Source organism: Rissa tridactyla, chromosome 2 (assembly GCF_028500815.1).
Source record: "Rissa tridactyla isolate bRisTri1 chromosome 2, bRisTri1.patW.cur.20221130, whole genome shotgun sequence".
NCBI classification, from domain to species: Eukaryota; Metazoa; Chordata; class Aves; order Charadriiformes; family Laridae; genus Rissa; species Rissa tridactyla.
The window spans coordinates 24,613,752-24,631,174 of NC_071467.1; the positions used below are offsets into that span (position 1 = coordinate 24,613,752).

General features: G+C 41.5%; 1 protein-coding gene across 2 annotated transcripts in view; it reads left to right on the top strand.

Moving 5' to 3' along the window:
• STK3 (serine/threonine kinase 3) overlaps positions 1-17,423 on the top strand; it is a 146,512-nt gene that overhangs the window by 9,930 nt on the left and 119,159 nt on the right. For both annotated transcript variants that reach the window (XR_008464652.1, XM_054189723.1), the window contains exon 4: positions 1,113-1,227. Coding sequence is in view for 1 of the 2 variants with exons in the window: in XM_054189723.1 (XP_054045698.1) it covers positions 1,113-1,227 (115 nt within the window). In the remaining variant the exon portion in view is untranslated. The remainder of the gene's footprint in view (positions 1-1,112; positions 1,228-17,423) is intronic.

A 17,423-nucleotide genomic window follows, 5' to 3' on the forward strand; every position in this document is an offset into this window, starting at 1 on the left:
CATTTTGACTAGTTAGGAGGGAATTGACCCACCTTGCCTTCTGTAAAGACAAGTTCCTATAGTAATAACAGTTGCTCTTTAATGAAGTGGTTTGCTGATAGTTTTGACCAATCTCTTATAAAGATAGCACCATGTTGCAGGAGGCAACTCTTTCTTACATCAGTTTTCTAACAAAAAATGTTGCTGCCAAACATCCTGATCCTAAAATACAGTTCCTTGCTCCAAAACAAAATAATGCCTGATTCCATCCTGCAATGCAGATGTTCTGACCAGAAGCCCCTGTCTGAGATCTTGGTATCTTACTTCCTGACTTTGTGGGAGATGGATGGCAATCTAACTGTAACCTCCTGTGCTTAAGTTCCTGCAAAAGAAACCCTTAAACCTTTGATTTCCATAAATACACCATCTAATTACTTTTCTGAAGGAAGATCCTTGCTATGTTTACCACATCTGTTTCTGTCTTTGTTTTGCAAGTGCCTCTGAGGAAGCAAGGAATGTCAAGTGACAAACTGACGAGTAGCAAAGCAGTATGTTCTGTTTATGACAGTACTATCTTTTCACATGAGGCACTTCAATATGAAAATGCATTTGCAAATCCAGAATTCTTGTTCAAACCAGCACTAGATTCTGTTAAATATGAAAGTTTAGATCTGTACTTAAAATAAGTTCATGCTTGCAAAACCAGGAAAACATGAATGAGTTTCCATGGGTTTTTTGCTCAGGAGAGAAGAAAACAAGGCAATATTTTTAAGGGAAACATCCAATGACATTGTGAGGAGTGTTAAAAATTGAGAGACCTTAGAGGAGGGAAAACCAAAGCTTTATATCAGAAGACTAATGTTTGGTAAAAACTATGTCTGTATTTGAAGATTACTGAAAGCCTGTGATACATGTAGTATTGCCTTTATAATTTTATTAAGCACTTAGACTTTATTCTAACAAGGCATTGGTTAAGCTAAATACAATTTTAAAATGCATTTGATTACACTTGCTCTTTAGCTGTGTTAGTGTGTGTCAAACTGTATTTTTATCAACACTTGTAATGATGATTTTTTTTTTTCCCCTGCTAAGAATTCATCTATTTATCTAACTTTTTTTTTTTCCCCATCTAGTCCCTATGTTGTCAAGTATTACGGCAGCTATTTTAAGAACACAGATCTATGGATTGTTATGGAATATTGTGGAGCTGGCTCTGTTTCGGACATAATTAGACTCCGTAATAAAACGGTGAGTTTTTTCAAAACGTGTAACACTTACTAAAACTAAAATGTAAATTAAGACTAGAGGCTGTAATGAAAATCAGAGTTATGAGAAAAGATCTTGACTGATGCCAAGGGGCATATCTGTGCCTTAGTTTCTCAGGAAACAAGCTCGTGCAGTTGCTCAGACTATCTGTTTATCCATTCCTTTGTGGAGTCATCAGCAGAAGCAAATGCATTTTGAGATATGGACGACCTGTAAGTTTCTTGAAAATTACTGCTTTGTACAAGGCAAAACTGTGTGCAGCTTCTTCCCCCTACGCCTTCCACCTCACCGTCTTGTCAGCAGGCCGCTTAGTATGTGAATGGTTTGGAAACAGGCATAGAATTGTCTTGCTCCCACTCAGTAATTAGGGAGCATGAGAAGTAATTGGCACTACTCAAGGAATGAGAAGGGGACAGATGCCAATTAAGGAATGTGAGAGGGAACCAAAGGGAGGGTTGTATGGAAGAGTCCTAATGGGCTTATAACAGCAGTAATATAGAAGAGGATGCAAACCTGTAGGAAACAGACTTTGTTAGTTCTACTTAAGAAACAGATACTCTGAAAAATGTTTTGTTGTAGATGTCAAATAATCTTTAGTTCTTTTGAGTCTGTTGTCTTCAGTAGTGGGCTGTAACATAAGGTATTCATTTTACCAACAAGTACTGTGAGATGACCCTCTACTTGCTAGCTCTTCACATTTTGTAAGTGCACCCTGAAATGGTCCTTGTAGCATACCTGGGAGCAGAGGGAAAGAGGAGGAGAGAAAAACAGTGTTTAGGCTTAGAAAATAAGACAAAATGGAAAACGGAATTACATTTATTAGGAAGTGGTGTTGATGTCCAGACTAGAGAGAGCCCCTTTAGAGAAGGTGGCTTGTATCGGGGCTGCTGTAGTGTTGAACTGATGACTGGACTGGGGAAAAGCCAAAACCAACGGGAGGTTGCTGGAGTTCCTGCAACCTTTAAAACTGGTGTCCTTACAGTTGTGTTATCCAAGGGTCAGTAGCTCCACTATCTGCACACTAGTCCAGAATTTAAAAAAAAAAAAGTCCCATTTAAACCAGGATTTATTAAAATAAGGAGCAAACTTATGCGTACTTAGATAGAAAATGCTAGAATTTTTTATTAAAAAAAAGTGTGCATGTGTATTAAATAAATCAGACAATCTAGTTTCTCTTATATCTATTTTAGGATATTGACGTAGCAGAGATATTAGAGATTTGAGGGAAAGAGAAGTTTGAGTCTCGGTATGCATTTGTTCCAATGATCAGACAAACTATGGTTAAAGTTCATATGATTAAATAGCATACGTTCTAAGAAATAGAATAATCAAGAAATACAAGGATATATGTATTGAGGGTAAAGTTAACACAACTTTTTTGAAGGCAAGTCATGCAGCATGTGGCTAGTAGAGTTCTATAAAGGAGTTGTTGGGCACACAAATAATGCTGGTTGGTATAAAGTTGGTCCAGATCTGCTTCATACTGAAAGGCTTATGGACAGACTTCCACATCAGAGGCCCTTCAAGAAATGTATCCGTAGTGGAGTAAACGGGGAGTTCTGTCATAGATGGTTAGTTGGCTTAAACATAAAAAAGATGGTGTGAGTAAATGGTCACTTTGGGAATACTGTGTGTGTCTGTTCTATCCCCTTTGGGAAAAAGGGAAGAAATAGTGATAGGACGAGGGGCAATGGTTTTAAACTAGAGCAAGGTAGGTTTAGATTAGACATTAGGGTGAAGTTCTTTACAGGAAGGGTGGTGAGACACTGGAACAGGTTGCCCAGAGAGGTGGTGGAGGCCCCGTCCCTGGAGACATTCAAGGCCAGGCTTGATGAGGCTCTGAGCAACCTGATCTAGTTGAAGATGTCCCTGCTTACTGCAGAGGGGTTGGACTAGGTGACCTTTAAAGGTCCCTTCCAACCCAACGCATTCTATGAAATACTTATGACAGAGGTTGTATTCTTAGTAGTAAAAACAGGGAAAGACTTGAAAGGCTTTGTGGTACTGAGTGTCTGACTGAAAAAATAAACTGAAGTAAATGTGAAAAGATACATTTGGCTTCATGGGGAAGGCATTGTCTTTAATATACAGATTCATGAGCACTTCAACTTAATGTTTAGAAATAATTGAACAAGTAAAGTAGTTACCAAAGATTACAGTAGTACCAAGGACATAACAGAACTATGGAAGTTAAAGGAAGGTGACAGGGGTGATCAGAAGTAAAGAACACTTCTCTAGAAGGAGATACGAAATGGATTAGGATACTGCTGTGTTGAGAAAAGGTACATGGAGGGAGAGACATGGTAAAGGTTTTGAAAACCATGAGTAGCATGAAGAAAGTGATTAAGATATGACTATATCTTAGTGTTTATTACAAAACAAGAGATCACTTATATTAGTAGATCCAAAGCGAAATGTTTTTTTTTTTTTCTACATGTGATGATAAAGGTCCACTCTATAGTTATAGAAGATCTTATAGATGCCAAGAGTTTGTTTTCAAAAAGCATTTGAAAAAGACCAGGAAAAAATCACTGTGGCTGAATGCAAATATTTAATGTCTGGTGCAGGAAATCTTTGTGCTTCAGATCTCCAGGAAGGTGAAGCAGACAACTATCGCTTTTAGTTGACATGTGCTCACCTTCAGACAGGCTACCAGGCTTGATAGAGCTTTTATTCTGGGTTAGGATGGGGGTGTTCTGGTGTATGTAACAAAAAAAGCAAAGCAAACCTCTCCTTTTCTCACTTGCTGTGCCTACATGTTCCAAGTTTTGAAATATTTAGGCAGAGGCTCTGGACTTGTTTGAATTATCTTACTCTTTGTGGAACAGTGACCTGATCACCCAGACTACTCTGTGATGGAAAGCTTGTGACTGTGTAACTGGAATGAGGCTGCTTAAAGTACTTCAGCATTCTGTTGGTGACCTGAATTAATTAATGAATTTATTTATTTATGTATTTATTTTTAAAATGGAAACAAGAAGTGGTTTCACTGTCCTTTCCACAAGGGGGGAAAAAAAGAAATGTCTTCACTTGGAAGTGAGGAGGCTATTGATTCTTATTTTGTCAGAATGTTTATTGAATAGGCCCGGACACACTGTAGTTTCCCTAAGTTGTAAAATGAAGACTGTGGCTGGGCCAAGGAAAAGTTTATTTCCTGCTTCTCCATATACATATGGAAAATGAACTGAGGAAGAGAGAGTTGAAGTAAGAACCCTTGCTTTAATGGAATGGTCATCAGGATCACCACTTGGACTCGATGATATTAAAGGTCTTTTCCAACCTAAATGCTTCTATGATCAAATCAAAATAAGTCATAGGAAAAGGTGGATGTCACCTCATATTTGGGGAGGAAACATTGCTGTATGTTTGCCCTTGTTGTTCATCTCTAAAACTAAGAATTTACTGATCTTCTTTTTCTGTGTCTGTGTTTCCCCTACTTTTTCAAAAGTTTTGTTATTTGTCTAGGCAGTAAAACAACACTGGACTTTGCTCTAATGGACTGAAAATGGGGGAAGCAGAATTCAAGGTTAAGGAAACTTCTAGTGACTGTTGGGAACCTGTTCATATAGAGAGGCTTACAGCTTGACACGAGCGGTTTCTTGTCCAAGAGCCCCAGGATACTACTTTGAAGTTAAATCAACCCCTGGAATTCTGCCCTGGAGTCTTCTAGTGTTCCAGGCAGATCAGCAGCACTAGAGCGAGGTTATGATGCCTGCTAGCTCATCTGAGATGTGGTGTTCATCAGTTCAAGGCAGCAAAGCTGTATATCTAGTTTTGTCTGCTTTTCTCAGAGACTGATTTGGGAAGTACATGTGTCTTATACAGTCAAACTGCAGGTTGCTGCCAGAAAAGGCAGTTCTGTTGTTGTTATCCAACCTGGCTGATGTGTTCCTACCTTTTCTGTGCCTCAGATGCTGTGATTGTGTGGCTGCAGGGTGATCTTGGCTAAGCTTGATGACCTCATGGGGGTACTTCTTCTGTAGTCTGTCCTCCCTACCCCCTCGTGAGCTAAATCAGGACTTACTGTGGCAGTGCAGTGGCTTGATCTGATGCAACAGAGAGGTTAGAATGAGCAGTGGGGAAAGGGAAGGAAATGAAGGAATGGGACTGACTTTTTCAGTGGCAGCTTGCAATAGAGTGAGGTAATTACAGTGTGAAGCAATACTTTAAGTCCTGCTGGCTGCTGTTAATATATTGGGGAGTATTGACACACCAGCAACCCTGCCTCTACTGATAATTTAGGGTGCACTTGCTCATCCACTGATCACGGTTAACTGAGTCATTCTAATCCTGTCTCTTTTGGCGATCAAATTCAGTTGGCTGTAGCCTCTCTGGGCTAAAGGCACTTTGCTCATAAGAATGTTATTTTGCAGTTTTAAGCCGTCATGTTTCTCAGTAATTTTGCAGTTAAAATAGTTTTAATTTGTAGGCCTTTGCACTGAAGTACATGTGATTTGCATCTGTAAATTGGTTATCTTAAGGCCTCTATCACAGTATATATTAGCATCTATCACAGTATAACTTCCTCAGTTGAGCCCACATGGATTAATTAGTAGCCAGCCAGTCCATACATGAAGACTGAAATTCCTTCTGTGCTGGCTAACTTGTTTAACTGATATCAGTGGCCTGAAGTTATGGCAGTGGCCAAGTCCTTCCTGGATATGCTGCTGACCATGTTCTGTTGGTGAATGGACCGTCTTCTGGGAGGTGAATTGAATCAATGGGCTGGACAGTCATGTTACAGATCAGAAACTGATCTTTAGGCCAAGACTCTTCAAGTACTTTTCTATGCAGCCAGATTGAGGAAGAGGAAAGAAGTTGATCCCAAATTCCTGGTTGCCTTATTCCATGTCTAGCCTTACATACCAAGGTAGTCTATACTAGCTTCTGCAATGGAGCACAGAGATTATTCAGTGCTTGTCTAAAAAAAAAAAAAAAAAAAAAAAAAAAGCCTTATTAGGGCAACGAATGGTTGACTGTTACATAAATGTTGGGGGGCATTATCTCAATTTTTAGGAATTATTTTTCCGTAGTTCTTTAAAGTAGCACGTAGGTTCCTCAGAAATGGATTGTGGTGCCTGGATCTCAAAATGATAGACCTTTCTTGCAACCTTGCAATAAAACTTATCCATCGGCTTGGAAACTAGCTCATAGGAGAAAATTAGGTTTCATTTCAGGAAAAAAGTATTTATTATTTGTGTGCCAGAAATAATATGCATGTTATACGTTGGTTAATTCTTATGAAAGAAGAGCAAGTTAGAGATACACTGTTATTAATCTGTTTCCAAAATAACTATGTATATATTAAATGCAAATAAGGCTGCCAAAAAAGCACTCAGAAGTTAGGAAGCTTCAGAACTAAGACTGGCAATGCAGCATCCTCTGGTACATGTGCAGTGTGAAACACAGATTGTTCTCTCTTCCCCCTTTTCTACAGGACTCAATGTTAGCATATTACTCACCCAGTGAGGAATTGCTGTATATGTTATTAAAATAGCATATAATCTGAAGTCTGGTGTTTATTTGCAAAATACTAAAAGAGTTTCTCTGAAGACAGAATAATCTTTCCCCAAACTTTGTCTGATCTTCATATTTCCATTGAAATAAATACTGTTATTAATTAATCAGATACTGCTATGAACATCTACAGGTCAGTTCTAAGGAGAACTAGCTTCCTGGATGATTTCTGTAGTTTCCCACATAGATTACCCAAGGCAGGTGCATAAGATGTTGGAGACCATTTTGTGGGCAGTCTTAAAACTGTTGGTAGCCATGTAATCTTAAAATGCTTAGCGTCATATCATTCACTGACCTTCTGTTTTTAAAATGTGCTGCTTGGAAGAAAGCTTATAAAGTACTACTTCAGTTCTAATGGCTGTATTTGCTGGGTTTCACAGTGTTCATGTTTGCTACTGATCTCTTTCTGTTGTCAGGTCACTGCTAAAATCTGAGAGAGGCTATAATATGTTCAAGGGGGATAGAATTTTCATGTGTTTTTCTGATCTGTACAGTTTGTCTAGTTGGATATTCAACAGATCTCCGTTTCCTCATCACCTTCCCCCAAGTATCAGAAGGCAAATTTGGGGAGATTTTCGGAGAATGGCAGAAGTTGCATTCATGGTTTGAAGTCAGTTACTCATTTTTCAATTTGAGCTGCTGAAGATTTTTCGAAGAGAAGATTGTTAGACTTGCATGATTTAAGCAACAGCTTTTTTTCCCCTTTTCCATATAATTTTTGGTAATGTCAGTTTTAAGTTGCTGAAACAATAAAATGACCATGTAAACACAGAATATAAAGAAACTTATACTAATGTGTTCCAATTAGAAGTAGGTGTTTAAATGAATGTTTTATCAGGTCAGTCCTCTAGTGGTACCCCACATACACCTCGCATAGCAAAACGCTACAAAGTCTTATTCCTGTTACACTAAAGGGTGGAAGTTTAACCTTACTGCCTCCCCACAATGCTCTTTCCCCTCAAAGAACCCCATCATTGTTTGCCTTGGAGAGCTAGAAATACCATCTGAATTGTTAATGTCTTTCCAGTTTGAGTCAATCTCTCTGCATATAAAATTCTAATCCAGGCAATAAAATTTGTCTCAATCTAAGGAATTAAGCCAAGTTTCGTAAAGGTCAGAAAAACACATCCTTCTTCCATATACATTTTTTTCTATAGTAAAAGAATCTGTGTTTAAAGTTGGGATGGATTTATTGTTGTATATTCTTGTGGTGAGGAAGTGGAAGAAATGTAGGAAAAGGCAGGTAAAAGAAATGTTACTCTGTTGAAATTGGATGTTTATTTTAGAGGTGTCGAGGAAGGAGGTGAACAGTGTGCCACTGATTTGAAATAAGTGATAATTTTATTTTATAAGGGACCTCTGAAAGGCATCTAATGGAATCTCCTGTTCCAAGGACGGTGAACTTTGAAGTTGAATTAGGTTGATCAGGACCGTGTTCAGCTGAGTTTTGAAAATCTAAAGGGGGGAGGATTTCAACAGTCTCTCTCTGCAGCCCTGTGAACTTCTTTCTTCTTGTTTCTAACTGAACTTCCTCTCTGACAACTTGTGACTTGCCCATTCACCTTTTTCTCTGCCACTCTGAGAAGTGTCTGCCTCTATGAGGATTTTTTTTTTTAGTGCCCCATTTAAATTGTTGAAAATTGCATTGAAATATCCACTCTTCTTCAGACAAGACAAACCTTGCTGTGTCAACTTGGTACATTATGTGCTCTAGCTGCCACTGCTGGACTCTCCAGTTTGTCAGCATTTCTTTTATGGTAGGCGGGAACTGGGCACAGTCTTCCAGATTTGGCTTTACAAGTGCTAAATAAAGAGGAATATTTACTTAACCTGACTTGCTGACTGTACTTTCCTAATGAAGACCAAATTATGGTGAGCCTTCCCTGTTTTGAGGGTATATTGCTGACTCACATTCAGCTTGTCTACTGGAGCCACTCCAGAACCTTTCCTGCAGCAATGCTACCTGCCCCACTGATCCTTAGCTGTTCATGGCATGGGGTTCTTATGTCTTAGGTGTGGGACTTTTGCTTTTGTTGAACTTCAATTTTGTTGTCAACCTAATTCCTCCAGCTTGTTGAGGTCCCTCTGAGTGCAGCCCTACCTTTTAGTGTACTGACAGCTTCCACCTGTTTCATGTTATCCACAAATGTGATGGGTGTGTGTTCCAGCTCCCTGTCTAGGTTGTTGATGAACATGTTGGAGTATTCACCCTGGTGTTAACCTCTGAGGAATATTATTTACAGCTGGCTATTGGTAATGTTTTGAACCACCATTGAGCCCAGCAGTCCAGCCAGTTGTTCTTCCATATTTTCTCCATGATTCCCCAGATTAGCTAAAAAATTCCATTGTAGATTGTCAACAGCCTTTGTAAAGTCAAACTAAGTGACATTCTCAGCGCTCTCTTCGTCGCCATAAGAAAGTGGCCAAATTTGGCATGATTTCATACTAGTAAACTTGTGCTGGCTGTTTCCAACCACCTTTTTACCCTTTGTGTGTCTAGAAATTAGCTTCTGTGAGGATTTGCCTCATAATATCCTAGGGATTGAGAATAAGCTGGCCAGTTTGTAATTCCTTGAATCATTCTTCTTGCCCTTTTTGAAGATGGTATCATAAGGGACATCCCCTGATTGTAACTTTTTAAAGCTGATAAGAACCAGCCTTGAACTGGCACAAGCCACCTCCTTGGCGTCTTTGGATGCATCTCCTCTGCTCCCATGGACTTGTATTTATCCAACTTAATATGAGTCATTCCTAACTTATTCCACTTTTGCTACTAGGCAGAGACAACTGAGAGACAGAGAAGCCCCTACTAAAGACTGATACAAAGAAGATGTTTAGGAGACTTCTGCATCATTTGTGAAGAGACTGACCACCCAATTTAGCATCAGGCCAACATTTTTCTTGTGTGTGTTTATTTTTTTTCTTTTCTTTCTTTTCTTCTACATATAGACCAATATGATCTCTTCTTGCTATTCTCTGTATTGCTGTCCAATTTCAAACCCACCCTAGTCTTGGCCTTCCTAATTCTGCTCCTTAGTATTCAGGCAATGCTTCTTTATTTGTCTTTAGTAGTCTGTTTCTGTCTCTTTCATGCTTCAGTTTTTGAACTTTATCTCAGCCAGGAGTTCCTAGTTCATTCAAGATGGCCTCCTGCTGTACTTGTTTGTTATCTTGCATGTCAGGAGCAACTGTTTTCATACTTGAAGGAGGTTGCCCTTGATGCTCAACCAGCTCTTCAAGGTTCCATTGCCCTTTAGGGCAGCATGCCCTGGGATCCCACCTACTACTTCCTTTAACCAGCTGAGGCTTGCTGTCTGGAAATCTGGTTCTGCTACTTGCTTTTGTCACTTCTCTCATAACTTAACCTCCAGCATCTCATAGTCACTCCCAAGGCTGCCTCTGCCATCACTGACGAGTTCTACTCATGAGTAGCTGGTCTAGTGGAATGTCTTCTGTAGTGGGCCTGTACAGCACCTGCAGTAAAAATTATTACTGCTTACACCTGTATTTTTTTTGTATCCTGACCTGTTGCCCTCCCAACAGGTATTGAGCTGGTTGCATCCTCCCCTCCCCTTCCTCGCCTCCCCCCATCAATGGCCTGTGATCAGAGGCTTCTTCCAGTGCTGAGGATGACTTCATCTACCTCATCTTTTTGATTGTATGGTTTATAGTAGATGCCATGATGGCATGCATCTTTTGGGCTACCCATCTGATTTTTGACCTATAAACTCTCAACAAGTTTGTGTTCCATAGCAGAGCTGCATGTTTGTGAAGAGTTCAACCCTGCCCATCCTTCCTGCTTGTTGCTTGTGAGGAGCCCGCATCCATCTCTGACAGCATGCTAGTTGTGTGAACTGTCTGTTGTGTCTTTAATTCCAGTGACGTCATAGCTCTGCAGTTGTGCACAGGCTTGCAGTTCTTCCTCTTTGAATCATAGGCTGTATACGTCTGTGTGCAGGGTTTCAGATGTACTGTTTTGCCCTACTTTCTCTGAAAGGGAGTTAGAAAACTTCCACTGGAAACTCTGTCCTATATGTGCTTCTCCATTCTGTGTTCCTCCACTTAGCTGAAGGCTTTGGTTTATGTTCCCCGGTGAACCTAGTTTAAAGCTCTCTTGTAGGTTAGCAAACAAAGATACTCTTGACTGCCTTTGTCAGGTAGATCCTGTTTCTCTCCAGTAGCCTTCATTCCTCTGAGGATCCTGTGTTCATAGAAATGCTAATGCTTTGCTGCTGTTAGCAGGCCTGTTGGAAGGTGGTGATCTGCAGGTGCATCTGCTTCTGATTGAAGCCTTGGCCTTGTCTGGCAAATACTTCATTGGTGTCACAGCAAGCTGACACTTGGTAGTGAAGAATAAGGACTAAGGAGTCTGACTTCCATATTCTAATCAGTTCTTCATCTCCCTATGTGTACTTATTAGTGCTAGCTGATGTTGAGCATGTGACCGTGGGAGATACCCGAGATATCCTGAAATAGTTTTCCAAATGATATGTTTTAGATAACTTTTTGTTGCTGCTAGGCTATATTAATTTTTTTGAACTACAGGTAGAAGACTCTGATTTCTTAGCACTATCTTGAATTATCCAGTATAAAAATGCTAATTTAAGGAGAAGGTGGGGTCTGTTGCATATTGTATTCAAGAAACATCACAAAAAGTTACGTTACTGGGATTACATAGTCAAAAACACACATCTGAAAAAATTCCAACACTGATCATCACCTGTGCAGTGAATGGCCATTGTTATGTTTATTGCAGCATATTTTCCATATGATTTTACATGTAGCATGACTTGGGCTCAGTAAGAAGAATGGCACAATTACTGAAAGTTTTAGGCCAAACCGTGTCATCATAAGTAATTTAGATGTCATGACTTGGTATCTCACTCAAAATACAGGCTGTGATTTTTGTTTTGAGGAGCACACAGAGCATGCAGGTCTGCTTAAAACAAGAAGTCTGAAAAGTAATTGCTCTGAAAGTGAAGCTCAAGGGAAGTGACTTAAGGACAGTGTAGTCTCACTGAATTTTGTAGCAGACAATGGGAACCAGAATCTAATGTTGACTCCAGGCTAGAGCTGCAACCGTAACAACTTTTTCTCTCTGAAGCTTTCTGCCTTAATTCATGTTACCCTTTCCACTTGTAATGTTTGAAGTGTATCATAGTAACTGCCATCTCCCCTGCTCATTTGCTCACCTCTGCTGCATCTCAGCCTCTTTGTTAGCCCAGCCTTGTCTTCACATAAATGAAGAATAGGAGAGGTATGTGATTATGATAAGATCAGTGATGTTCAAGCTTCGTAGCTTCTGGTGGAAGAACGATTATACCATGGCGCCTTTATTTGCCATGAGAGTGCACTTAGCCAGTGTGTTTGACCTAATCAGACTGTTTAGATGCAGTGATCTGATACTTCCTGGAAGCATCAGGCTTAATGTGCATGTATTACTTAGTGTAAAAAGAGCAGCTGGGAATGGACTTAGGCAGTTAAAGCAATTCAGCTGACCCGGACCCCTTCAGAGGGGCCCTCAGGAAGGAGAATGATTGACTGTGAGCAGAGAACCTGTAGATGAGTTGTCCCAACAGCTGCATGGATTGGGTAGTGTGTGATAGACTGTATAAATGCACCCTGAAGCCTCCCTTGTGCGTGGCATCCATAGATGTAAATATGTGGATTAGCTGGTCTCCTAATAGATATGGAACACCTGAATTTTCTGCGATCTGCTTTGCTCCAAATTTCCATTTTAAAGATTGGCTTAATGGTTAATGTTTTTGTGTAGGCTGTAAAGTTGTTCACCTTTATCATTCACATTCATTTTAATATATAACTTGCATGTGGTTTTGATGATGAAGGATTTGAAACTGCTTCATGGCTGATTCATATTTAGGGGGTAGCACCCACCCATCAAAGGGACACAGCATACAGAATTATAACTAGCCAAAGATACCAAGCAGATAAATGTTCCACAGGATTTTAAATGAGGATCTTGACACAATTAGAAATCAGCAATGAAGTAGAAAGATAATGACTGTGAAATTACGCTAAGGTGCAAGGTATAGAGCATGCTATGCTAATGGAAGAAGGGTGCTGTATGTTTAAAAGCTCAGAATAAAATACATTAACTGCTTTAACAGGAAATATAATACCCATATGGCTTGATCAGGAATAGTATGGTATAAGAACCATACATCCAGACCAGGATAGCAACACTGACTGTAACATATGGCTATGTACTTTTTAGGAAAGACAGACCAGTAGGGCAAGGTGGTGGAGTTGTTCTCTACGTGAGAGCGCAACTGGAATGTATTGAGCTCTGCCTAGGGGTGGATGAAGAACATGTTGAGAGCTTATGTATAAGAATTAAGGGGCAGGCTAATATGGGAGACACTGTCTTGGGTGTTTACTACAGACCACTGGATTAGAAAGAAGTCTGCAGACAGCTGGAAATAGCCTCACGCTCACAGGCCCTGGTTCTCATGGGGGACTTCAACCACCCTGATGTCTGCTGGAAAGGCAAAGACGGACAGGCACGCACGGTCCAGGAGGTTCCTGCACAGCATTGATGATAACTTTTTGACACAGGTGGTGGAGAAACCAAGAAGGTGAGGTACGCTGCTGGACCTCATGCTGACAACCAAAGAAGGACTAGTTGGGCATGTAAAGGTTGGGGTAGCCATGCAGTGACCATGAAATGGTGGAGTTCAGGATCCTGCGTGGAAGAAGCAGGGCAAAAAGTAGAATTACAACCCCGGACTTCAGGACAGCTAACTTTGGCCTCTTCAAAGACCATGCTTGACCAATCTTATAGCCTTCTGTGACGGAATGACTGGCTGGGTGGATGAAGGGAGGGCAATGGATGTTGTCTACCTTGACTTCATCAAGGCTTCTGACACAGTATCTGATAACATCCTCATAGGTAAGCTTACGATGTGTGGGTTAGGTGAGTGGACAGTGAGGTGGATTGAGAACTGGCTGAATGGCAGAGCTCAGAGGGTTGTGATCTGCAGCGCGGAGTCCAGTTGGAGGCCTGTAACTAGCAGTGTTTCCCAGGGGCCAGTACTGGGCCCAGTCACGTTCAACATATTCATCAACAACCTGGATGAAGGGACAGAGTGTACCCTCAGCAAGTTTTACTGATAATACAAAACTGGGAGGGATGACTGAACCACTAGAAGGCTAGAGAATTGGGCGGAGAGGAACCTAATGAAGTTCAACAAGGGCAATTTTAGGGTCCTGCAGCTAGGGAGGAATAACCCTGTGTACTGGTTAGGGATTGACCCGCTGGAGAGCGGCTCTGCAGAGGGGGACTTGGGAGTCCTGGTGGACAAGTTGACCATGAGCCAGCAACATGCCCTCGTGGCCAAGAAGGCCAATGGTATCCTGGGGCGCATTAAAAAGAGCACGGCCAGCAGGTCGGGGGAGGTCATCCTCCCCCTCTACTTTGCCCTGGTGAGGCCGCACCTGGAGTACTGTGTTCAGTTCTGGGCTCCCCAGGTCAAGAAAGACAAGGAACTACTGGAGAGAGTCCAGTGGGGGGCTATAAAGATGATCAAGGGAATGGAGCACTTCTCTTATGAGGGAAGGCTGAGAGACCTGGGTCTGTTTAGCCTGGGGAAGAGAAGACTGAGAGGGGATCTTATCAATGCTTATCAATATCTAAAGGGCGGGTGTCAAGAGGATGGGGCCAGACTCTCTTCAGTGGTGCCTGGCAACAGGACAAGGGGCAACGGGCACAAACTGGAACACAGGAAATTCCGTCTGAACATGAGGAAAAGCTTCTGTACTTCAGTCCTTCTCTGGAGATAATCAAAACCCGCCTGGATGCATTCCTATCCAACCTACTCTAGGTGAACCTGCTTTGGCAGGGGGGTTGGACTAGATGATCTCTGAAGGTCCCTTCCACTCCCTACCATTCTGTGATATGCCTTATATTAAAATATTAAATATTTTGTTTCTTTTAATTGTATTGTGTGGTAGTTATCAATGTAATTGCTTGTATGTCAACATCAAATTACTGTTAGAACTAGAGAGTACTAGATATTTTTTTTTCATATCTTGTGTATATGAAGATATAAGCCGTTAAATGCATTTAGGTAATGTGTCTTCAGGACTGTGTCCTTTTAAAACAAGTTTAGAATGATGAAATGCATTGTAAAATATAAGCGGGGTTAACTGCTACGCTCATGGCTGTGGAAGAAATAGAATAGACTATTTCTGTTGCAAGGGACCAATAACGCTGACCTAGTCCAATTCAGGGATGACCGAAAGTTAAAGCATGTTGTTAAGGGCATTGTCTAAATGCCTCTTAAACATTTTGAGCTTGGGGCATCGACCACCTCTCTAGGAAGCCTGTTCCAGTGATTGACCACCCTCTCGGTAAATAAATGCTTCCTAATGTCGGGTCTAAACCTTCCCTGGCACAGCTTTGAATGTTTCCCACCTGTCCTATCACTGGATCCCAGGGAGAGGGAGTCAGCACGTCCCTCTCCACTTTGTCCCCTCAGGGAGCTGTAGAGAGTAATAACAGTCACCCCTCAGCCTCCTTGTCTCCAAACTAGGCAAGCCTAAAGTCCTCAGCTGCTCCTCATGGGGCATTTCTTCCAGCCCTTTCTCCAGTTTTGTTGCCCTCCTCTGGAGGCATTCAAGGACCTTCACATCCTTCTTAAATGGTGGGGCCCAGAACTGCACGCAGTGCTCAAGCTGAGACTGCACCAATGCTCAACGCATCAGGATCATCACCTCTCTTGACCAGCTGGTTACACAGTGTTTGATGCATCCCAGGATGAGGTTTGCCCTCTTGGCTGCCAGGGCACACTGCTGACTCCTATTGAGCCTGCTGTTGACCAGCACCCCCAGATCCCTTTCTGCAGGGCTGCTCTCCAGCCACTTGTCTCCTAAATTATACCTGTGTCTGACGTTACTCTGTCTCAGGAGAAGATTCTGGCATTTGGACTTATTGAATTTCCTGCAATTGACCATTGCTCAATGCTCCAATGTATCTAGATCCCTTTGCAAGGCCATCTGTCCCTCGACAGTCAACAGCACTCCCCAGTTTGGTATCATCAGCAGACTTGCTAATGGAACATTCAACTCCTGCATCCAGATCATTGATAAATACATTGAACAGGGCTGGCCCTAGAATTGAGCTCTGAGGAACACTGCTGATGACAATTCACTAACCAGATATAGCCCCATTCATGACAACCTTTTGAGCTCTGCCCTTTAGCCAGTTCTTCACCCAGCACACCATGTACCTACTCATCCCACAGTTGGACAACTTGTCTAGAAGGATACTGTGAGGGACAGTATCAAAAGCCTTGCTAAACCCCAAAAAGACTACATCTGCTGCTTTCCCTTCATCCACTAGGTGGGTGACCTTATCAACAGAAGGATATCCCTTTAATTTAAACTGCATTTTCCCTTTGTGAACCCATGTTGACTGTGCCTGATGATTGCATTGTTCTTCAAATGTACTTCAGTAGTATCCAGCATGATCTCCATAATTTTTCTAGGAACTGAGGTTAGACTAACAGGTCTGTGGTTTTCTGGGTCTTCCCTCATGCCCTTCTTGTAAATTAGAATGACATTGGCTATCTTCCTGTCAGCAGGGACCTCAACGACTAATTTTTCAAGAACTAAAGCTAGGGATTTACCTCCTTAGGAGCACACTTCTCCCAAGTAGAGCCCTCAGCACAGAAAAGACATAGACCTGTTGGAGCGGGTCCAGAGGAGGGCCACAAAAATGATCAGAGGGCTGGAACACCTCTCCTATGAGGACAGGCTGAAAGAGTTGGAGTTGTTCAGCCTGGAGAAGAGCAGGCTCCAGGGGGACTTTATTGTGGCCTTTCAGTACTTAAGAAGGCCTACAGGAAAGATGGGGACAAACGTTTTAGCAGGGCCTGTCGTGACAGGACAAGGGGTAATGGTTTTAAACTGAAAGAGGGTGGATTTAGACCAGATAAAAGTATGAATTTTTTTGCAACGGTGGTGGTGAAACACTGGAACAGGTTGCCCAGAGAGGTAATAGATGCGCCATCCCTGTAAACATTGAAAAGCAGGTTGAAGATGTCCCTGCTCATTGCAGGGGGTTGGACTAGATGATCTTTAAAGGTCCCTTCTAATGCAAACTATTCTATGATTCTAAGTAACAAGCGATAGGATGAGCGGAAGTGGCCTGAAGTTGCACCAGGGGAAGTTTAGATTGGATATTAGGGAAAATTTCTTTACTGAAAGGGTTGTCAAGCATTGGAACAGGCTGCCCAGGGAAGTGGTGGCGTCACCATCCTTGACGGTATTTAAAAGACGTGTAGATGTGGTGTTTAGGAATGTGGTTTAGTGGTGGACTTGGCAGTGCTAGGTTAACAGTTGGACTTGATGATCTTAAAGGTCTTTTCCAACAAAAATGGTTCTATGATTCTGTGATTCTATATAACTTACGTTTGTTCAATCAACTAACTTGCTGGATATTCCTTAGTAGCTAAATATTTTGGACTTCCTTTATTTTGGGGTGATATGCAAGCTTTAAATGTAGACCAGTCAAACAAACCAACCAACCATGCACCCCTGATTTATTCATATTGGTATAAATGCATCTAATTCTGCTGTATGGAATAATTTAGTTGTAAATGGTACTAATATGGAGTTATAAAATGGTTGAGGTTGGAAAG